Source organism: Phyllostomus hastatus, unplaced genomic scaffold, assembly GCF_019186645.2.
Source record: "Phyllostomus hastatus isolate PE091 unplaced genomic scaffold, TTU_PhHast_1.1 phas_contig_150, whole genome shotgun sequence".
In the NCBI taxonomy this organism is placed as follows: domain Eukaryota; kingdom Metazoa; phylum Chordata; class Mammalia; order Chiroptera; family Phyllostomidae; genus Phyllostomus; species Phyllostomus hastatus.
In genome coordinates, this window is record NW_025333611.1 from 25579912 (window position 1) to 25604263 (window position 24352).

Here is a 24352-nt window from a genome sequence, read left to right on the forward strand (position 1 = left end):
CAGTCAACTGAACAGAGCAGGAACAAACTTGGAAGCAGCTGACTCCCTGGAGTGACGTCTTCATTTCAAGGAAAGAAGGAACTTCATGCACTCAGTAAGTGATAAACAAATCATAAGTGAACAACATTACAAGGGTCTCAAATAGCAAAATGCCTCATGATAGTGTCAAAGAAATCAAAGGCAATGTCCAGTTATTCTCAAACCATGTGTGACAGCCAGCCTGGTAGAGAAGAAAGAAATGGCACGTAAATATGTGAATCTTTCTGCCAACCTGTAACCTAAATCACGGTCTGCTGTGTACTCTTGGTTGAACTTGGGTAAGTGGCTCCATTTTTCTGGGAAGCAGAAGGAGGGTAGTCCATACCTATTTATAGGACTGATGTGAGATTTAATTAGAAAATGGTTGCTATGGGTTTGGAATTTCTCTGGGAAAGATATCACATAAACACTATCTTCACTCCTAGCTTTCTCCCATGCCTTTCTCCTCCCTGTTTGAAGGGGAAAACTATGAGTAGATACAGCCATCAGAACACTACTTGCTACGGAATTAGGCCAATAGTAGCTACCAGGGTAAACAAACCCTGAAGACATAAAGCAAGCAGGGAGAGGCACAGACTAGGGGTGTAATAGCACTGTGGGGTTTCATGCCAGATTTAAATCTGATAGAGAATCTCACTGTCCCTACAGCAGGCATGCCCCACGTAGACAAATTCCAGCATACTTAGGGTAGCTCGCACCTAATCCTTATGTATTTTAATACCAGTAATGTGATGCTAGAGACCTGGATGATATAGCTGAAGAATGATTAGAAGCTGTAAATGGCAGTCATGATAGAAAGCAGACTGAGAAGTTATATAAATGGTGTCACATTCAGGGAAACACTTCCAATGCTCAATTTAGGTAATGTGCAAAATTTGATTCATTCTGTAAAATGTTATTTAAGGGCTGGGAAAAACCCAAGGAGTTAGAATGCCAATAATCAAAATTAGATAGGCAAACTTGCTTTCCTGTCCTCTCCCCACCCTCAGAAACACACTTCGGAAGTTTCTCTCCTGCACTGTAAATTCAGCATAGTAGCAAGGCCCTCGGCAATCCCAGTTTGGTTTCGTTTTTATTCTGTGTTGAACTCATGGGTGTGTGTGGGTAGTTTACATGCAGAATATGAAGTGTTAGATAATATTTATTTTGGGATCCTGACTGTTCTTTGAAATAGAAAACTCTATTCCCTTCCCCTTAAAACTGTGACAAAATAGAAAACTTACTTGCTGCTTTGATGAAACTTCTTTGAAACTGGTACATCATGAGTGGTCCTGGAAGCATTCTGGAATAAAAGGTTACACACTAGTTAGCTTAATAAAAAACAGTCGTATTCTCTCTAAATAGTAGCCTGGAGACTGCCAAACTGTATTACATTTCTCAAAGACACACAGGGAAACAACAGCAACTCAACTTAGTCTCCCTTTGAAAGATCCTGAGATTCTACCTGAAATTTTAATTCTCCCTCCTTTTTAAGGAAATGGATACAACTGTTTTGTTGTCACAACTGATACAAAAAAGTCTAGCACAAACCAAGAGGTTTCCTTTTTAGGCAGTGACTCACTCATCAACAAGAGCATTTTAAAATATGTCTGAGAAATAGGCAACTAGCTAAACATTTGCAAATACCTGTACTTAAACTCTCATCTTCCCAGCACCTTGTTATTACGATCAGTTCATCTGTAAATACTATGAGAGATTTTTTGTAGGTGTTTTTGTGGCAAATTCACCGTGGAATTCTGCTCAAGAATGCCAAAGGGCTAGAACCCCTGACATTAGGCATGAAACAATAAAATTTTACCTGCTATTTTAGACTTACTGTTTATTAGCAAATCACCATCAACATGTAAAAAGTAGTGCTACATGTGAACCTCTACAATATGGTTTTGTATAAACTATAATGGAAGTATTAAGTGTATAAATATTCAATGAATATGTTAAACTGTAAATTTGAGGTTTTTCTGATAGTCCAAATAATAAGCTTCTCAACAGACCATACATTATTCTTGGCTCAGATTTTATTTTATGCTCATCAAATCCCTTAATTAACTCTTAGTCATCACTTGCGTTACATCTTCTTCCTGACTTCAAGATCCTTCCATCAATTCTCCAAAAGCCAATAAAACTTGCATCACCAACTCCTTTTTTGTGACTTTCTGATTTTGTTTTTGAGCCAAGAGAATGGTCACAGAACCTGTACAAATGCTTACACAACCCATGATGATAGTTCTCCTCTTTGCTTAAGACTAGACCCCCAGCTTCCTGTGTAAAAACTACAGTAAAGAACAATAGTGTGCCTACCCTTCAAGTCCATCATAAATTTCAATCTATTCCTAAAATTGAGTTGAGATGTAGGCGGCTAGACAATTACCTACTTTCTTAATAACTGAGGGACGTGTAGGCAGGCAGCAGGAATATCACATATATTATTATGGGAAAATAGTCTCTTCCCCAATAAAGTGACATTTTCCAATTTAAGCTGAAGGAGTCTAAAAGAGTTCCATTGAGTTCTCATTTTTAAGGATCAATGTCAATAATATATTTAATCTGCAATGCACAAATCTATCAAAATACATAGGGTACATAATCATACATTCACACTACAATGGGGTGGGATTCCTTGTTTTCTTAATAGAGTATTCAGGGATTTCAGGAAATACGGTATCTTCGGTTCTATTAAAGGTTAATTGTCATAGTAGCTTCTCATAAAGAACAAAGCCTCCTAAATCACTCATGGCACCACTGCACAATGGCAACCTATCAACCATGGATGATTTACAATCGGATTGGCCAGCTGAGCTTACTGCACCCACACATAAGCTGTTTCCACATCTCAAACACCCACCCAACAGCTCTCTGGAGACTGAAAATAAAACTGCTTTCTTCCTGATTGCTTGATAACGAGCTGGCACTCTGCCCTGCTAATGGAAAGTCCCTACCTTAGGTAGGTCTTCAAAGCACTAGTGATGGTCTTGATCTCCCATTCTGCACAGATATCTGTTTCTGTTTCAGAAGCTGTTTTGGGGTCTAAAACAAAGAAAAGACAATGCATGAGGCAGAGAAGAAAACAGAGCTACAAAATCAAGCACACAGAAAGCATTCAGCCTCACTACTAACCACAGAAATCCAAATTAAAACAAAAGGACACCTATGTTTTACCTCTTAAAAATTAGGAAAATGTTTAGGAATTCAAATGTCTACTATTAGCAAGAATTCAATGAAACTTATCCTCTCAATAATCTGCTGAAGGTATTAGAAATAAATGCAGCAGTTTTGAAAAGCAATTTGGCAATAGGTATCAAGAGTCATAAAAATGTTTATGTATATCCTTTAAACTGGTAATCCCACTTTACACAATCTATTCTTAGACAATAAGACATGAGAAAAGTTACATACCACCCACATGTTTAACATATACTAGTAGAAAAACATTAAAAAAGAGACAACCTAAATGTCCAATAATACAAAATGATTAACTTAATTATGGTAGATCTACTTAACACAATGTCGCTTTTATGGGATAATGGTGGCTATCAAGCAATAAGAAAAATGTCTAAATTATCAAGTAATTTTAAAATCATGTAGCAAAAAAAGAAAAATCAAGATTTCAAAGTTTGGGAGAAATTCAAATGAACAAAAGCTGAAAGGAAATGCTGTAAAATTAAAATAGTGGTTGAGTCAGAGTGATAGAATTATGGTTTTTATGTTTTCTAAACTATGACTTGACCCTGTTAGTTTTATTTATTTTTTATAGCCAAAAACTGCTGAGAAGTTCTGAATTTCACTAATTTATTTTCTGTTGTATCTCTAAACTTTTTCCTTGCTGAACACCCCAAAATACGGACTTTGAGCAGTGGGGAAGTCAGAGGTGGGGCATTCACATGAGCTGTACAGGGACTTTTCTCACCTTTGCAGCATTACTCTTATTATCTTGTATCTGTTATACATTTTTTTATTACAAAGAGTTCTTTTTTCTTTAATGTCCATTTATAATAGCATCTTGCTCTTGCTTGAAGGATGCAAAATCTTGTCTTATCTCTCTAAGGATATTAATGGTAGTTTTCTTTTCAGTGTTTTATGTTTTTTAAGGTTGTCCATTTCTGTGTGTGTTTTAGTTTTTATCTTTTATGTTAAGGTACCTCGGGTATCTGATTACCTGCTCATCTTTTAAAAAAAAGGCAATAAAAAAAACAGAATAAGCACTGCGTGCTGGATCGGGCTGGATTTTCGACTGTGGGCTCATGCTTTTTGATCTTTAACCCAAGGGCAGAACACTAGTAATCCACAGGCTGAATCTGAAAAAAATGCATCTCTGTTTTGTTTTGTTCAATTAGATTTGTGTGCCTTTATCTGTGGATGTAACCTTTAACTACCTGTAAATCCAACCATTCCTTTTTAATTTAAGCTACGTTCAAACGTGAAATTCCTACCTAATACTGGCAGAATTACAGCTGTTATATTTTCTAAAGAATGACCTGATACCATTACTTTTATATATTTTTAAAAATTGTTTTAAACCAATAAATGCAATGAGAGCCACCATAATTATATCAGCTTCTGATTATGTCTTCTGTCTCTTATGTGGACTTTTAAACAAATAAGTGTATTTTAAAATAAGTATATACTATTTTTTAAAGATTTTATCTATTTATTTTTAGAGAGGGAAGAGAGGGAGAAAGAGAGAGAGAGAGAAACATCAATGTGCGGTTGCTGGGGGCCGTGGCCTGCAACCCAGGCATGTGCCCTGACTGGGAATCGAACCTGCGATGCTTTGGTTTGAAGCCCGCACTCAATCCACTGAGCTACACCAGCCAGGGCTGTATGCTATTTTTAAAAAGATAATTCTTGTAGTCTTCCTGAGCTGCACACACACAGCTAAGAAAATTAAGGAGATGTTGGGGAATATGGCCTGCTTCACAAACCAGGAGAACCCCATATTCTGCTAGCAAGGCAGCAGGAAGTGGAGACTTTTTTCAGTGTACTGGAAGGAGAATCCAGCTTCCTCATACTAAAGACTAGTGATTTGCCTCCTATCTCCCATTCCCTTTCCTTTCTACAACACAACACAACACAACACAACACAACACAACACAACACAACACCCATTTTCATTTGGGCTGCTGCTACCCTCTCCTCACACCTACTCCAAATGCTCAGGTGAGGCTCTGCCTTTCCAGAGGTGGGGAATGAGATTCAAGACAGACCAATCAAAGCACAGTTTCTCTCTGGACCCCTGGACTGGTTTAGGGTTGGCCCAAGACCTAAGACAGCTGAATCACAGTGAACTACATGGCTTTTCTAGCAGACAGAGGAAAGGAGATCTGCTGTTTCCTGCTGGGCTTGCACCTGGAAGGTTTTGCAATGGCTCTAAGTGCCAACACAGAGCCTGAAAGTGAGTGTGACCAACAAAGCCAGAGATGAGAAAAGCACAAAAAGTGGGTCTCGATGATGTTATTTGAGCCCCTGTATCTCACCATGCCTTTTCAGTCATGTGAACCAATAAATGTCCTTTTTCCTTATGCCACTTGAGGTCAGGTTTTCTGTTTTTGTTTGTTTTTTATGAGCCAAAGAGATCTAAACAACACAGCAGGCAAGTAGAGACAGACACTGGACTGTCTTTCTGGATAAGAAAAAAGGTATTGGACTGTCTCTCTCTGGGTAAGAAGAAAGGGCCAACACCTTCCAGCTGGAAAGAGGAATGAGTCACAAGTGGGCACTGGGAAAGAATTCACTTGCATCCTAGTAGGAGGAAACCAAATAGTTATGAATGGCTTAAGGATTTAGGCTTAATCCCTAGGTGAAGGCACAAATCCAGCTGGCACCTACTGCTCTTAGTGTGTTCCCCTGACACATACTGGAACACCAGAGAAGAAAGGGCCCCAGCTCATAACATATCTGGCTCCTAAAGGCAACACATCTACCTCTATGTGTTTGCAGGTGACTCTGGGCAATAATGAAGTCTCTCATGTCATATGAAACCAAGGAGCATGATTTTCTCTCTAGGCCCCACACAACAGTAGCCTCCATAGAGTTCTATCACAACAAATTTCTGAAAAGTGAACAAAATATCCAAAACCTCAGCAGCTTTAATTCTTTCCTTGCTTTGTCATCTCATATTTCCTTAATGATTTCTTCCGAGTAAGAGTAGGTACCCAAACACTCTGCTTAGTATGACCTTTTCCCCTCCCATGACCAAGACACATGGAGAGCTGCCACACTGCATGGTTCCTGGATGCGAGACAAACGTTACTGTACATTTTTCTGAGGAACAAACCCACTTCTTCCCAAGAAGAGCGAACATGACACTAAACAAGCAGCAGTTGGCAGGTCTGGGAGTTGTGAACTGTTCCATGAACCACATTTAGCAAACTAATGATTAGCTTCCACTTATTAGGGCTCTGTAACCATAGGAATATCGTGTAACATTACAGACAGGAGAGTCAAATTACAGCCCGGCTAAAGGGCTTTTTATAGCACCAATGGGGCAAAGCTCATAACTTGAGCACGTCCATTTTAATTCATTTTATATTCAAACTAAATTAAAGACAGCCTACCAAGCTACCTCATTTTCAGAAAGCACCACTGATTTCTATACCTGCCTACCAATGCTCTGCTCACCTACAGAAAGAAACTTCCTGGTAGCATCTGAACAAGATGCAGAGACATAATGTAAAATTTTCTTCAGAACTCAATCCTCTTCTCCCTGCCACATCACTTGACCATTGCAGTCCTTAGTAAAACTGACCTAGGCTAGAGGAGCAGCTTGGCGAACAAAAAGGCATCGTGTGGATAAAGAAAAATGAGTGCATTCCTCCCTAACCCACTCCCACATGAATTTGGAAAAACAGAAGACATAGACTGAGAGCAGTGTTTACAAGGGAGGTGGTCTTAGAACTGTCACCTGGATCAGTCCCAAGATCTGTCTAGTCCCCTGTTATGTTGCTGACAAATCCACTAGGGACTTAGAGGAAATGACTAGGAAAGTCACCTATGTAACTCCTACATTTCCTAATAACACAATATAATGTAGGCAGATTAAAATTGTTCCTCCTTCAACAGAGAAGGTAATATATGCACACAGTAAAAAAATGAATTGAAGCAAAACAAATAGATATCCACAAAAAGGTAAGCCTTTCCTATACTGGAGGCAACTGCTATCATCAGTTTTGTGTGTGTGTACTATCTCAAGAATGTATGCATAGACATATAAAATATGAATACGGCTTTTTAAAAACACAAACAGAAGAACACTAGACATGTCATTCATTCCATGCACTGCAATTTTCATTGAGCACTATCTTAAGAAATTGTTCCATATCAGCACACAAACATATCTACCTCACAGTACACTTCACTGCACTATAGTTGAATGTCCCATTCATAGAAATTAAGGTTGTTCCCCAGTTTGGCTGTGATAAACAGTGATGTTTTTACATGTCTTACTTCTTGAAAACAATCCCCAAAGTGGAATTTCTAGGTCGAAGAGTATGTGCACTTTAAATTTTGAAATATACTGCTCACCAGCCCCTCAGAGGTTGTACCATTATATTTAGGTGTGAGAGTGACCCCATTTGCGGGAACAATGAGATAGGCGGCCAGGGTCCTCTGCCTACCCAAAAACATAGTCCAAGCCCCTCTGGAGAGGGATGCCAGGTTGCATTGCCTCCACCCCATCCTAGCACCCGAGCTGCTTTCTGGAGAGGACAGAATTGTCTTGAGTTTACAATCCAGGCAGTGAAATTAGACTGGGGACAGAAGTGGAGGGTGTCCCTTTATATCAAGGTAAGTGAACCCAGAAGGGGGAAAGTCCTAAAAGAAACATGAGAGTGACAAGGAAAGAACCTCAGCACACTTCTGATTAACCAGGAATAAACTCTATTTCTCCCAGAACCACTACCAACAGTGGAACAATGAGAAATCTATTCAGGTGTCTAGGACCATTCTAGATGAAAGATTTAAGAACGCCAGAAAGTTAGATGGAATCAAGTACAATAGCCATCCAATTTTACAAGTATCCACAGTGAATTTAACCACAAAGATAAACTTCTCTGTGTTTAGTTTTGATTAAACAGAAGATTTAAAAAAGCTGACATAATACTTGTTGGCATAAAATAGGAGACCAAAGCAGTCTAAAAATTTTTTTAGAAAGCACCTGTTCTGTACCCTAAATAAAATTCAGAAAAATATGAATGTTGTGAAATAAGACATCAAATAAAAAAAAATAACAGACTGAAATAAAGGGAACAGCTGAAAGGGAGAAATGAAAACAGCTAAATAAAGTAGAGTTAGTAAACACACTGAAAATTCACTTATAAAATTAAAACTTGCATTATAAACAGCAAATAAAAAAATCAACCCAAGAGAAATTTAAATGAAAGACATGAACATGGGGCACAAGTTTGATCATTTTTGCTAAAATGCAAAGTATCAGAAGAAAAACAAACATTAAAAATGTGCAAAGTGGCAATAATGTATTTTTTTTTAAATTTTGAGAATTGTGTAATACCAAACAAACAAAGAGTTTGTTTTTCTTTAGAAAAATATATGTAAAAACTCCTTCATCAGACCTCAAAAGTGAGTGCAAAAGAATGACTATATGGTGATATTTAAAGTAATGAAAAGCACCCTGACCTGTGTGGCTCAGTTGGCTGGGCATCTTCCCTCAAAGCAAAAGGTTACCAAAGTGAAAGTTCACTGGTTCAACCCCTGGTCAGGGCACATGCCTAGGTTGCGGGTTTGTCCCCGGTTGAGGCACGTGTGAGAGACAACTGATCAATGTTTCTCTCCCTCTCTTTCTCCCCCCCTTCCCCTCTCTCTAAAAATAAATAAATATTTAAAAAATAAAAGTGAAAAGGGGGAAAATTTCTCACTATATGGTTAACAGTCACTCGAATAAGTAATTGAGGAAAAGGAGAGTTAGTTTCCACTGTAAATGAATAAATTCCACATGGGTTTTAAGGAGAACAAAAAAGTTCCACAATCCTGGAACAAGGAAGGTGTTTTAACATATAATCCACCTAGGAAAAAGACTGACTTTGTAAAAGATTGGACTTCGTAGAAATATAAAATATTCATAAGACAAAACAAAAAGTACCAACAGTAATGTTCAAGATAAATGACAATATGAAATATATATATTTAACATAGCCTCCATATCTAAACAGGTCCCACCATCCAAACATGACTACATCAGTAGAAAAACAGGCTAAAAATGCAAACAGACATTTCATGAAAGGAGAAACATAACTCAGCAAGAAACCTAGGAAAAATGTCTAAACTCACCTAGATTTATAGATATGCAAAGTTAAATAAAAATGAGATTTGTTTAAAAATACATTTTTAATTAATATGCAAAAAAGTAATAAAGACAGCAAGGATGTGAGGTATAGGATACTCTCCTCAGACTTGGCTGACAGCAAAGTTGGGAATATCAGTGAAGAACCTTGAAAACATGTACAAATTTTGACCCAGCAAGTCAACATCATAAAATAAACATGAAGGAAATAATTAAATAGGCATATAAAAATTAAAAATAGTAATAGCTGAGCATTCACTAACATGTGGAGGCTCTGGGTGCAGCAACCCATGCACATCTCTTCATTTAATCCTCACATTGTTAGAGAGACAGTGACTATTATTATAGACAACGAGACAGAAGACCAGGAAGGTTTAAACAACTTGTGTAAAGTTAAACAGATGGAGAGTGGAAAAGTAACTTGTCTAACTCCAAAGTGCTCTTGCCCCAATGGGGATGTTCATCTGAGTACTTTCTAGAATGACAAAGAATTGCAACCAGTCTATATATCCGAGACTAGAGGACTGATTAAAATGTTACAGTATATCTCCTGAATACATGGCCAAAAAAAGTCATACTCCAGCAGTACCTGAATAATATCAGGAAATAGACACTCTACATTACTACATGGAAAAAGCCTGTTAAAAATCAGTAAATATGTAGTGCCATTCCAATTTTGAAATCATTTTTATATTAAATTTTAGGATAGTATATTTAAAAGGTGATAGTGGTATGATAAAACGGTCAATAAAGGTTAACTCTGGTCTGCAAGACTGTTATTTTCTTCTAACTTTCAAATTTCCTACTATGACAACTTATAACTTTTAATCTAAAAAAAGCTATTTAAAATATATACAGGAAGAAAGACATGCATTTACTGAACAAACACATAGCTGATTTATATTTTTGAAACTTTAAACTAAAACTTGAAAAGAGTTATCTTCGCTTCACATTCAGGGGGAGAAAAACACGAAACAGCACCCACACGGAAGTTGCTCTGTTTCCAGGAATCTGCAAGTCTCCCAGAGTCCTTTTCACCCTTCAAAGACAATGACCCCTTGCTAGAGGGGAGGGGTCAAGGGTAGCTCTTGGTGTGACAGAAGCATGAGGCTCCACCGCATTTGCTATGAGAAATTCTAGCAAGCTTTCTTAAGGAATCCCAATCAGTAAAAAGAAGGCGTTCTCAAATCATTGGTTCCTATCTTCCCTCTTCCCACCTAAAACCCCCAATGCATTAGGAGTGCACACAGTAAACTCAAAGTGATCAAAGGAAGTCTTTGGTTTTACTTAATTTTAACCCATACCTTAAATAACAAAAATACACTACTTCACTTTTGAGAGACTCTGACAAATAATCCAAATCTTGCTTATAGTAAGGCAGCCAATGAATATAGAATACAGGAATAGGGAGTGAATGGTTCACACTCGGCCCGGCCATCACAGGGAGAGGTTTGGGAGGACAGGAGCCTTATTTATTTTATACTCTTGGCTAACCCACTCCAGTACCACTGCCAAGAACTTATGAAGACGACAGCATGTTCACAAAAGGGAAGGGAGATGGGGCTTGGCCTTCGGGTCTGGAGTCTCCCTGGCCCAATGGGTGATTCCTCAATTCCAAGATCCACACTGTTCAATGTAACTGGTAGTGAGATTCACAGATACTATTCTCTAATTGTTTTTTTTTTATTTTTCAAATACAGTTTACATTAAGTATTATTTTTGTATTCCACTTTTGATTAGATCTTGCACTGTGTTCATTTCTCAGCTCTGGTTGAACCTCAGTTTGGATTCTAGTCTATCTGCAGTGTCCTCCTGGCAGAGGCAGCTGGCCTTGTGACTTTCAGCTGCTAGTTATTAGTTTTTCATGACATTTCTCAGATGTTCATGATTATGTCTGTCCTTAGGAAAAGTAAAGAAGAAAACAGGACAAATATCTTGTTCAAGGGCCACAAAGAAAAGTGATAAAAACAAGATCTTTTCATACCACTCTTCGCTTAGCACGACTGAGCTAAGGTGCTTCTCTTTCAGATTAGCAAACCCATCTAAAATGTCAACATTTCTTTTCATTAGTGTTGCCTTACAGAAAAATCTGTCATCTTTGAAACCTTTCATCTCCTTCTGCTCTCCTGTTCGTATCCCGATGGTTGCAAAATCATGTTGCTTTCCTCTCCGCATTTTGAGCCCGTCATTTCTTCCTGACCTCAGAGCAGCTATTTGGTCCAGCCCTTGATAGGGCATGCTTGGCCTAACCTACTGCAACTGTCTTCTTCCTCAATATCTTTCCATGATCAAATGCATGCTCCACATTGCTGTCAGTGTTATCCTCCTCAGACTAGCATCTGATCTAGTAAAAACTCTGTTATCATCCAGTAGCCATTCCAGGAAAGCACTCCTCCATCACTCTGTTAGTAATCCTGCACAAGGTTCCACAGACAAACCCCCTCCCCACCCTACCCTCTGCCACCCACACAGAGATAGCTCAGGATTACCAGAGAAACACAAAAGATCCAAGCCATCTGGATCCATCTGCTGTAGATCATGTGATTGGCTTGAGATTGTGAAATGAATCATGTGAATGGCCTTATACTGATTAATCAAAGTCCACCCTGGGAACTTCTGCCAAAACTGTCAAGAAAGACACTCTCTTCTCAGTGATGCAAGCTCCAAGGACTGCTGAGACTGGACTCTCTCGGACATTCCAGTGAAGAATACCAAGACAGGCAGAGGTCACAGATAATGAAAAGCCAGGCAAACGCATAGAGAAGGCTCCCACAAATGTAAAGATGTCCCTGGAGCACCTAGATCCTCCTGCCATCTCGGACTGACCAGTTATGTGAGCAAACAAAGGCCTTTTATTTTTCCTTTAAATTATTCTAAATTGCCTTGACACTTTTGGGTGTAATAGTCTTAACCCACACAAATCCACTACTTAGAAACTTTTAATAGCATCTTACTTCCTACAGAAGGAAAAAAACAAACTCCTTGCAGCAAATGGGGCCATCTCAGCTTTTCAGCTTTAACTCCCCTGTCCCAGCCTTGAGTACCTGCAAGTATTAAAATGAAATTAAATCAGTAATCTCTGCTATAGCCACCACAGGGCTTGATTTCTGCCCCCACGCCATTGCTCTTACTTCCTGCATCTAAATTATTCTTCTGTTCTCTCCATACTCAATCTCCCAAATACAGTCCATATTAGGCACCAGGATCATATTTTACATTACAGCTTTCATATGCATGCATATTTCCCTCCTACTGGACACTCTGCAGACAAGGAATGAATCTTTCTAAAGTTTCATCTCTAGCACTTGGCAATCTGCTTCAGACAGCAGACGTTCCATAAAAATTTGCAGCTCTGATCAGAAATGGAAAGATTGAGGATTGACTACTTAAACTCTTAATTCTTCCTTACACTATAATTTTTCAAAAATTAACCATATCCTCATACAACCCAGGAACTGTATTCTTGGGTATTTGTCCTACTGAAACAAATTAATGTTCATATAAAAAAACCCGTACACAAATGTTGGCAATTAAAAAAATAACTATTGATATAAATCTGAAGGGAATTGTGCAGATTGAAAACAAGCCAATCAGAAAAGATTACACGAAATATGATTCCATTTATACAATAATCTTGAAATGACAAAATTACAAAAATGGAGAGCAGAACAGTGGTTGCCAGGCGTTACGGATGGGGGTGAGGCAGATGACTATAGCCATGAAAGGCCATCACAATGAATCCTCATGGTGATGGAACTGTTCTGCATCTCCACTGTATCAATACCCTGGTTGTGATATTGTACTACAGCCTGGCAAGATGTTACTATTGGAGGAAAGTACGTAATGGACCAGAGGATTTCTCTATATTATTTCTCACAACCATATGTGAATTTATAATTATCTTAAAATAAAAAGTTAATTTGTTAAAAAACTAACCATATTCCAAATCTGAACCAAAAACAGATTCCCAAGGAGTACCTTAAAAATAATCATAGTTTCAAATGAAAGATTTCAGTGTTATTAGCAATATAGTATAATTTTACCTACAAGAAGCAAGGAGCCCTCTCGAAAAGAGGTAGAGTTGTTCTCATCAACACAAGACACAAGAGAGGACAATTCTTTACATATGAAAACTATTTTTAGAAACTGGAGTGGCAAAAGAAATGACAAATACTAACAAGAGAAGTGCCCCTCCCCAGGACACTGAGTCCGGGAACCCTGAGTGATGGTCCGTCTCTCCTAGTATATGGCTGGGCTTCCATGGGGATAAATAACAGCCACTGATCTGTGAAATCTGATCTGTTTGCCATTTAGATCCATGTGACTCACTGAGGCTGGCTGCATTCATATCTCTAAAAATACAGGAAATCTGCAGCCTATGCAAATTTGGCTCACTGGCTCATGGGTTTTTGATCCGAACATGGCACATTCACAGATAGTAGCTTCATATTTATATCAGCCAGCTGCATAAGAGGTTCTGCTGCTCAGATGAGAGACTAGGCTGAAATCTAGAAGCAAAGAGAATCAGAAGAATTATCTGCTTATATATATTTTATCTGGGAGTCACATGACACCTTCTCTTTAACAGGGAACATGACACCAGAGGTCCTCTATGGGCTAGAAGGATGCCCTTCCTCAGGCATTAGGTGTGCCCCACTAAATGCCTGTCTCCAGAGAAGACAGAGGGACTCATGAGCTATGAAAGACAGAGCAGAGGTGTGGTGGTCACATGAGCAACCTAGTGTCCTTGGGACTGGCAGTGGCCAAGGCTCCAAACAGAAAGGGTTGAGTCAGGGCACATGCCTGGGTTGCAGGCCAGGTCCCCAGTGGGGGCCACGTGAGAGGCTACCACACATTGATGTTTCTCTCCCTCTCTTTCACCCTCCCTTCCCTCTCTCTCTACAAATAAATAAAAAGATCCAAAAAAAATTAAAAAAGAAAAAAGAAAAAAGAAAGGATTGATATCTCAGATTTGCCACTTTTTGTTTCATCCAGTTCCACTTAGTGCCCCTCCCAGGAACCCCCGCAGTCATGAAAACAGGTGAGTGAGGCAGCTTGTTTCTGAGAGTTACCTCTTGGAACACCCTGATTCCTTCCCTGTGGGCTATCCACACACACAAACCTGGCGACCTTTCAGAGATGCCCTCTCCGTGTCCCCTGGGGCCTGTCTGGCAGAGCCAGTGCGCACTCACCCATCAGGATACTCAGCAACTTCTGCACTCGGGAATTGACCCCCACGATTCGGTAGAGCCCTTGCTCATTGATCCCTAAGAAGAGAAACAGTGATGATTTAATTAGAGGTACATCAAATCACGAGTCAAGCCAACCCAGCCAAAGGTACTGTTCTCATTTTCTCGGTCCTTCTAAAAGTCGCCTTAATTAAAGTCCCTTGTCACTCAGCTCTGCTCTTAGCAAAGGAGTGCAACTGGTACAGCTGTCTAGGATTTCACGGATGTGCTGCACACTTCAGCCCTCATGTTAGTTCAGTCAGCAGAGGGGAAAGAAACCTTCCTCTTCCCTTGCCAAAGGCAGCATCTGAAGAGTTTTGAAAGATGTAAAATACATACTTTAAATAGATTGTAGTTAACTGGTGTTTTAATTTAAAAAGCCAAAAATGACATGACAAAAATTCATACTTCAGAAAAGGATAAACACTTCACAACTTATTTTCACATACAAATGAAAATATTGAGATTTAAGGACATTTTAAATTTTGGAGAATGTTAGCCAAAACTGAAAAATTAGAAAATCCATTCATTTGTAATGAAAATATTCATTATAAAGAAAAAGAAGGACCATCTTCATTCAACCCAAGGAAATGTACAACTAGACTGGAAGGGGTTTCCCTTAAAACACCTAAACAAAGAACCAAAAACTAACCCACTTCAGTCCTTTGTTCATTTAAGTACAGATGAGATCACCACTGTATCATTTACAAAAGGGGATGATACTTCAGACTAAGATATAAAATGACTTTCTTCCTGTTGGTCCTAGGCCCATCATATGTGGTACCTCTCAACTACCTGGTCTCCTGGTTTCTGTCTTGTTCCCTTGATGTCCATTTTTCAACCACTAGCCAAAGTAAACTCAAAGTATAAATCATTTCAAACCTTCTCTTTTCTCAAAACCTTCCCATGGCTTCCCATAGCATTTAGATCACAATCGAACCTTACTGTGCCTACAAGGCCCTACACAATCGAGCACAGGCCTGGCCTCAGCCCGTTTCATTGACCACTCCACTATGCTACAGAGTGGCCCTCCTGTTACTCCAACGTATCAAGCTCAGGCCCCCAGTCACAGCCTTGGCACAGAATTCCCTCCACCCAGGCACTCCTGTCCCAGATCTGTTCAACATTCAGGTGTCAGCTTAAAAGCAACCTCCTTGATCTAATGCATTCCATGACCAACACTGCTGGCCCATATCTGGCCCCTTTTTCTTTTTTATTTATAGCAGTTAATAATATCTAAAATTATCTTTCTACTTTGGTTTCTTGTCTTTTCCCCCACAATTACAATATAAACTCGTGGTACAGTGATTGTCTTCCTCACCATTATATGTCCAGCACCCAGGTCAGTATATGACACAGGACAGAACAAATAAAACAGTGATTTATGCTCCATCAGAGCCACTACTTTGGGGCCAAAACAAAATTTCCTGAAAGAAATTTCGGGAAAAGCTGATTCTGCAGTATCTTCTACAAGACCTATGTAGAAACGGAACTCACAAATAGAAGCAAGTGGTCTGCAATGAGGGGGCTCTACAGCTAAAACAGACCTAGGAGAGCAGGCCATCATCCTGCATGGTTCACAGGCTAGGAGACCCTGGTCAACAACCACGGGAAGGGCCCCAAGTTACTCGGTAGCAAAACCATTATTCAGTGGGGGCGTGAAGGGCTTGTCCTTTCTGAAGTGTTATCTCTTTCCTTCGTCCTTGTGCTTTCCTGGAACTTGACACAATCCCAGCTTCAAGTGGGCAATGATTAATGAGCCCCAGAGGGCATGGGGTTCTGGTCACCTCTGGCCATCACAGTTATATGTGTATGTATATGAACTGCGGCAGGGAAACAGCCAGTTCCTTCATGTATTTACGTAAATACATGACTCACTTTGTCCTTATGTCCTCTTTGTGTTGAATGAACTTACTCAGAAGTTAAAACATCATTTTCACAGGCAGAAGCTAAGGGACCAAGCCAACTGGTGACCTTCGTCTTCCTCACTATTTATCATGTATATTTTCTGGCTTGACATCAGAAAAAAGTCATCCTCTTGAGGTATGGGTTTGCATTCATCACACAGACTCTGAAGGTTTTTAAATGATTAGGTTTCTCTCTTTGTTTTGGCTGCTGAAAACTGAGTGACAGACAGGTGGCCCACCTCAGGCAAGCATATGAGGTTGGGCAGTTGAGGGGAGGGGAGTTTAGTTTTGAACTCACTTTGGCTCCACTTTCATGCCTCTATCTTGTATCTCTTACATCTCATTCTTTATTTTAAAATGAAAAGCATTTCAAAATGCCTGTTGAAAAATTACCGTAGTTATATCTACTTTTAAAACTTGAGAAACTGTAGTTATGGAAAACAGATAACACCATGATACAGGTACAAGAATGAATCTCCCCTCTCCCGTCACCCCCAGAATGGGCTGGTTCATATTTGGCAGGCTGTTTTATAACTTGCATTTTTTCCTTACTATATATAATGAAAATCTTGGGTGTCAATAAATATATTTCCACTGCATTTTTAGTGATTCAGGGTATTTTTATTGCATAAATGTACCTCTGTTGATTTAACCAAATTTTGAGACATTTGGTCAGTTTCTGATTTTTCACCTTAATGATGATATTTTTCTGTAAACAGCCTTACAGCTCAATCTGGTTCATGTCCTTATTTCCTCAAGACCCATTATTCCCAGAAATGTCACCTACTTCTATTTTATATTCTCTGGTTATATTTTATATTATCTGTGCAAACTGCTTTAATTTTCTATTGAAGGAAGGTATAGTCAAAATAAGCAAACATTTAAAAATGTAAGTATACATTAAAATAATACATTGGAAAGAATACTTTTTGACAAGATAGATAGGAGAAGACTTACAAAGTTAATTTTTTTCTCCCCCTCTGCTCAATGACTTATAGCCTTTATAGAGATGCCTATATTTCTCAACTGGAAAGAGTTATGGATCCTGCTTTAAAAGACAGAACTTTTTCCAAACAAATAAAAAGCGCTGATGGGCTAAGAGGCTATAGAATAAAAAAGATTCACACATTTGAAAATGGTTCAAATCAAACCCAGTGGAAAGATAGTTATCAGCTTTTCTAAGAGGTTCAACAGACCAGTGCACTCAAAGCTCCAAACTGTCAGAAATGAAGAATCACCTTTGTGCTGATCTCAGAAGAGGGGATGGAGACCACCTGGATGAAACAACATCCCTGGTCTCTATGCCTGGCTCCTACAGACCCTGGAGAGGTCGAAGTGTAATAGAGAGGGCCTGACCACAGTGCCACTACAGGAGACTAGGGGCCTGACCCATTCTTAACACCTGGATGGTCTCCAGCAACAAACTCCCCAGAGCAGGTTCTTAACCTGGGGTCCATGGACCCTAAAAGATTCACTAGAGAATCCAGGGTGTCTATGAACTTAGGAATACAATCACATCTTTGTTTGCACTAACTTCTAACTGAAAATTAAGCATTTCCCTTCCATTATGATATAAGCAACAAATCACAGTAGATTAACAGTACCTGCAACTTGGTCAGAAGTCACAGATACTATCAATAATATATTACAATTGTTGCAGACATCTTGAAATATTACTACTTCCAGATTAAGCCAGTTATCAACCCACCACTATAACTTGTTATATAAAGTGTTAACAAAGAAAAACATCTTACTACATCATAACACATATTATTGTAGCTTAATATTTTAATAATTGAACTTCAGTAACTGGTTTCCTTTCAATCCCACACATTTGATACATATATGTTTAAAACTTTCTTTGGATCAGCCAAAGAGATCAATGACACCAAATCAGCTAAGAGGCCCTGCTTCAGAGCAACACGGCTCATGAAAACACATTGGCAATGACACTTGGGAAATTAAATGAGTCACTTAAAGTCGGAAAATAGCAGGTAGCAGTATGACGCCTCCCCAGGTGTGTGACCTTCACTGAGAATAATGCCATCTGTTGAACTACTTTACCTCTGGTTTCCACAGCGTGGATGCATTTCTTGATAATGTTGAAGCCAATGATGTCCAACTGTGCCGCTGGAAGAGGAAGAGAAGAGAGTCAAGTTGCTGGCAGTGCAAACCAACCTTGGAACAAGGCATGACCAATCCAAGATGACTCAGTCCCATGGTATGGCCATGTATCCTTTTAATTTTTCCCACTAATGGTAGAGGAATGATTTTAAAAAATAGCTGGTATTCATTGAGAGCTTACCACATGCTGGGTATGGTTCTAAGTGCTTTGTGTATATCATCCCATTTAATTCTGCAAGTTTATCTTAAATGTACAGCTGAAGAAACTGCAGTATAAAGTGAAGAGCACCTTACCAAAGGAATAACTAGGCATCCTTTAAACTGTCTGGTTAATATTAGGAGCTGAAGGACTAACTGCTTGTTGGTCCCCTTCAAAAAGCATAAATTAACTCTGGCCAGGTAAGACAGTTGGTTAGAGTGCCATCCCAATATGCCAAGGTTGCAGGTTTGATCCTGGTCAGGGCACATACAAGAAACAAATAGTAGATGCATAAATAAGTGGAACAACAAATTGATGTTTCTCTCTCTCTTCCCCTTTCTCTCTAGAATCAATTTTTAAAAGGCATAAATTAAGTGTTCAATAAATGCTGGGCAACTGCTTGACACAGATTATCTCATTTTTTTCCTAGAAAGTCCTCTAGGCTGATACCATCATTAGCCCCATATTACAGATGAAGAAGCTGAAACTTGGCAAAGCTAGATATATTAACCAAAGATGTAGGTCTAATACGTGAGAGATTTACCCCAGAACACGTGTGACCTAACTGCCTTATTTTTTTAATATATTTTATTGATTAGGCTATTATAATTGTCCCATTTTTTTCTCCCTGTGTGACCTAACTTCCTTAAATGTGACCATGAATTAAAGAGAGAAGTAAAATTCTGTTCAGTCTACTAGGAAAAAAAAGACCCAGAGAAAAATCAAAATAGCCAAAAACAGAGAAGCTACTTGAAGAAGAAGACCTAAGGCAGTAAGTAGAGTCATCCTCTTGTGGTGAATTGGCAGGTGGTTACAGTATTCCACCTGCTCTAAAACCCACTAGTGTTACTCAGAAAATAAATGCTCAACAACGGCAACTTTTTCCACAGCACAGAACTAATTTCCATCCTGGCAACAAAGCTGAGAATCCACCAGAACTCATATCCACACTCTGGTTTCCCCGTGATAAGATGTATGCACTAATCTTTATGAAGGGGTTCATCTTTGACCTCTTAGGGCATCAGGACCAAACATTCTACAAACAAATATTCAGAGTAGAGAAGGAAATGGTAGAAAATAGGAGGGTGAGTATTTAGAAATGATTTGTCATCATCCCAGGGCAAGAAATAAATGTGTATAATATGACAACTGAGCAGAACTTGAACTCATCTTGGATCTAATCCAAATGGAATCTTTCTCCAATTCTAAATGTCTGAGTAAATGTAGATCCAATGAAGATAAAAATCCTTTAAAAAATCACTGACAATTGCCCAAATCAAACTAGAAAGGAATGCTAATTTCTGAAAACTTCTCTTCCCAAAGGGAAATAGCTCTTGTTCTCACATGCATACTTAGTGCTTAGTGGTACTTAACACACTTGGTCTCTAGGATGGTAAGTAAAGTAACTAGAAAAGAAGGAAAACAGTGTTTTTCTCCCTGGAGAACAAGTATGATACAAAACCATTGTTCTTATTCCCTTAAAGCTGTAAAGAGCCTACTAACTGAACCGCTCACTTTTTCTAGTATTAACCAGGTGTTTACTTGGCAAATTGTGTTATTTCTAGTTTTTTGACTGGAAGCTGTAAGCCAGATCAAAATTATTCTTCCAAATGAAACTCAATTCACTCATGCCACAGACATTTCCCAAACTTAAATTATAATACACAGCCAAATACCTATTAGAATCTAAGGGAAGATTTTTGTAAATAACAGCTTTATTGAGATATAATTCATATATCATGGAGTTCACCCACTTAAAGTTTACAATTCATTAATTCCTAGTATATTAACAAAGTTAAGAATCAATTCTATAACATTTTCATTATCCCCCACAAAAACCTCACACCTTAGTAGTCACTCCCCATTCCCCCTCTTACCTTTAATCCCAGAAACTACTAAACGACTTCCTGTCTCTGTAGATTTGCCTATTCTGATCATTTTATGTAACTGGAATCATACTATATGTGGTCTTTTGTATCTAGTTTCTTTTGTTTAGCATAATGTTTTCAAGATTCGTCTCTGTTGTGACATCAATACTTCATTCTTTTCATGATGAAATAATATTCTATTGTCTGGATATACCACATTTAATTTATCCATTCACCAGTTGTTGCTTCTACTTTGGGCTGTTGTAAATAAATGCTCTAGGAACATCTGTCTACATGCTTTCACTTCTACTTCTCTTCAGTATATGCCTAGGAGTGAGATTGCTGGGTTATGAGGTAATGCCGTGCTTAACATTTTTTGAGAAACTGCCAAACTGCTTTCTAAACTGCTGCACCATTTTACATTCCCACCAGCGATGGATGAGGGTTCCAATTTTTCCACATCCTTGCCAACATTTGTTATTGTCTTTTTTATTATAGCCATCCTAGTGGGTGTGAAGTGGTATCTCACTGTGGTTTTGATTTGCATTCCCCTCATGACTAAGTACCTTGGGCATCTTTTCATGTGCAGGGGAGGGTTTTCACTCTTTTATACAGTAGTTAGAATAGAGCCTACTAGAATGTATTTGTCAGAGGGGGTTTTTTGTCAAGGTTTTTTTGTATTTGTTAAGGAGGTTTTCAAAATGTTCATAACAGTCCATTGAAGCCTTTTAGTTCTTCTCTGGAGAGGTTCTTTAGAGGTTCTTGCATAGGGATGACTGTGAAAGAAGTTTGGGAAAGAACTGCTGTTCTGCACAGTGCTCTGGGGAGCCGCTGAGGAGAGTTCCAAAGTTGGATGTTTTGAGAGTAGGTTTGTAAACATGGAACTGATGAACTTTTCTGTCCAGACCAAAAATTATTTTGCTTCCTTACCCCATGAACACTGATTAAAGTTGGAAAACTGGAAATAATCTGGCAGCTGACAGCAATGAGCCCACTTGCAAGGTACATGCTCATAAAGCCATCAGCACAAGTAGCTAAAGAAATATGGACAGAGCTAGGTCATCCTTACAGAGGCAAGTCAGTCCTTGAACCTGTTCATGTGGAACTGTGGGAAGCCAGAGCCCTTCCTAGGTAAGTAATAAGTAATGGAAAAGAGCACCTTCCATGTACATCCAGAAAAAAATTAACTTCTAATAAGCTACATTAACTACAATTACTTCTTTTGGAACATGGCAAAGCAAAACCCCTCCAAAAATCTGAGTAAATGTTCATCCTTGGAGTTTCCCAACATTAGAAGTTCTCCAATTTGTTCTAAACCAGCAAACCCCTTTTCTTTAAATAAATCTTACACAGATGTTACACATAAAGGCCTTACACATTACACATGTAACACAGTATTTATTAGCATATATTAGTTCAAATGTATACAATGCTTATATATTGCAAAGCCAAACATAAAAGCTCAAGGTAACTCTTTGCTGCCCTTTAATGTGTCCAAGTTTCATGGTGATGATAATTATCACAGTTAAAAACTATGTTAAGAAATGGAATTCATATCAAAGCACTTTGCCCAACAAGAAACTTGTGAAGTACAGCTTCAGTATCATGCTCTGAATCTCTAAACGAGAACTGGTGTGAGTTATGTCACTGCCTGCAGCCCCACACTTTCCTGCATCTCAGTCTCTCTCCATCTCTGTGTCTGTTACACTCACACACACACAGGTTTGACTTCTGCTCTCAACAACCTGAATTTCCCGCTGACGTCATGATTAGGTTACAGATGATTAACAACTGCTTTATTATTTAACATGGACTGAGTACCACTAATATGATAGGGACTACAGTGCATACATAGCAGGTCATTAGTCCTGATCTATGCCTAGCAGGTTCCTAATCTTAAGTTAATTGAGATCTCCTACTCTGAAAATCGAGTTTCCACTAAAAGGTTTAGAACACCATCACCACGGAGCAGTTCACTAATGACACAAAAAGTCTGAGCAGCCCGACAGATGGAATCGGCTCTCCTTAATCCCCTCAAGCAGGTGATTCAGCTCTTGCACTGAGCCAAGGCTCAGAAAAGGTCAGGGATTTATTTGCAATTTCTGTATCCTTATAATCTCTAGAAATAATCTCTCATTAAATATCTACTAGGCTTGCATTTTTCCCTTAATTTGACTTGTGATGACTCCTTGCAGGAACTGTGCCTCCTACGCTCAACATCCACTGGCTAAAGCTTATCTTCCTTCCTCAGCCCCAGGTTCAGCCTGCCCAGGTGTACGCACAGGGCAGCCCAAACAGCTGCCAAATAATGAATACTCAGAGAGAGTGCACCAAATACCCAGGCTGACCCACCAAGTTGGAAATGTGTCATCCCCTTATCTTTCATTTCAACTTCTGAAGCCCTGTTTCTTTGTTGCCTTTTAGAGAAAGGGCCCAGCTCACACAAACCTGTTTTCCAAAGTTCTATGGAGAACATGACAACAATGGAGAGGTGGACTCCCACTCGGTCAACTTGGAGAGTCTCCGGGCAGCATAGGAGGACAATGCCTGTAAGACCACGGGGGTTTGTGCTACCGTACCTGCGGTAAGAACTCTGAGGCCAGGGAGGCAGGGCAAATCCAGAAACAGATGGTTTTGCTCTTTAGGGAACATACTACAAGATTCGATCAAATTATTTTCATGTCTAAAAGAAGGAGTTTGGTGGGCCAGGTAGACAGAAGTGGCTTTTTTTTTAAATGTTCATCTGAAGACATTTTTTTTCATTGCTCATAGAAAGAGAGGAAGGGAAAGAGAGAAACACTGATGTGAGGGAGAAGCATCAATTGGTTGCCTTCAAGGGCACATATGGGGAATGAACTGGCAACCTAGATATGTGCCCTGACGAAGAGTCAAACTGGTGACCTTTTGGTTACAGGACAACACTACACCAACTGAGCACACCACACCAGCCAGGGCAGAAATGCCTTCGAGCATCATGGTGACTGGCATGTTCTACAGCTTCTAGTACCTCATTATACCTCACCTAAGATGCTTTCCCTGGCTCTTTACACCTTTAAAAAAAGCAGATGTATAGGTGGTAGCAGAGTGTGAGAACTACAATAAAACTACCAGCATAACCCTAAGCTATGATGTTCCTCACATCCAAATTATCACCAAGTTCCTCAATTTTATTTTCGAGGATCTCTCAATTTTGTTTAGTCCTCTCCTTCACCAGCACCACCCTGGGCCTGGCTTCCATCATGTTACCAGGACTGCTTCAACAATCTCCTCGCAGGTTTCCTCAGCCTCCTCTGGCTCCCTCCAATCTTTCCTCCACATTGTAGACCCTGTGATCTTGACAAAAATCAGACCACATCATCTCCCTGTTTAAAATCTCTCAGTGACACCCCACTGCTCTCAGGAGGATAACCCAAATCCCTAACGTGACCCACAACACCTGCTTGGTCTGGCCCCAGTCTGCCTCTCCAGCTTCGACTGATGCCGGTCTCCTAGACCTCAGAATCCCAACCACACTGACTTTCTTTCAGAACATCCAACTGACCACTTTCTCCCCAAAGCTGTGGATTTCACCAGGAAGCCCCATGGCCCAAGTAACTCGAAATCCTCAGGTCTCCAGTAAGTACCAATTCCTCAAAAAGTCTCCCTGACCTCTCCATCTAGGTCAATGCCCCCACTGCACACTAGGATACAGCATC

General features: G+C 39.3%; 1 protein-coding gene and 1 long non-coding RNA gene across 8 annotated transcripts in view; one reads left to right on the top strand and one right to left on the bottom strand.

Moving 5' to 3' along the window:
* ARHGAP26 (Rho GTPase activating protein 26) overlaps window positions 1–24352 on the bottom strand; it is a 404595-nt gene that overhangs the window by 154696 nt on the left and 225547 nt on the right. For all 7 annotated transcript variants that reach the window (XM_045819338.1, XM_045819331.1, XM_045819324.1 and 4 more), the window contains exons 13-16: window positions 18531–18596; window positions 14524–14598; window positions 2976–3063; window positions 1263–1321 (exon numbers count right to left, since the gene is read on the bottom strand). In XM_045819338.1, the coding sequence (XP_045675294.1) occupies window positions 1263–1321; window positions 2976–3063; window positions 14524–14598; window positions 18531–18596 (288 nt within the window). The remainder of the gene's footprint in view (window positions 1–1262; window positions 1322–2975; window positions 3064–14523; window positions 14599–18530; window positions 18597–24352) is intronic.
* On the top strand, window positions 177–23235 carry LOC123806314. The gene is made up of 3 exons (XR_006783478.1): window positions 177–317; window positions 18546–18687; window positions 23082–23235. It is a non-coding gene; the product is annotated as an uncharacterized LOC123806314 (long non-coding RNA).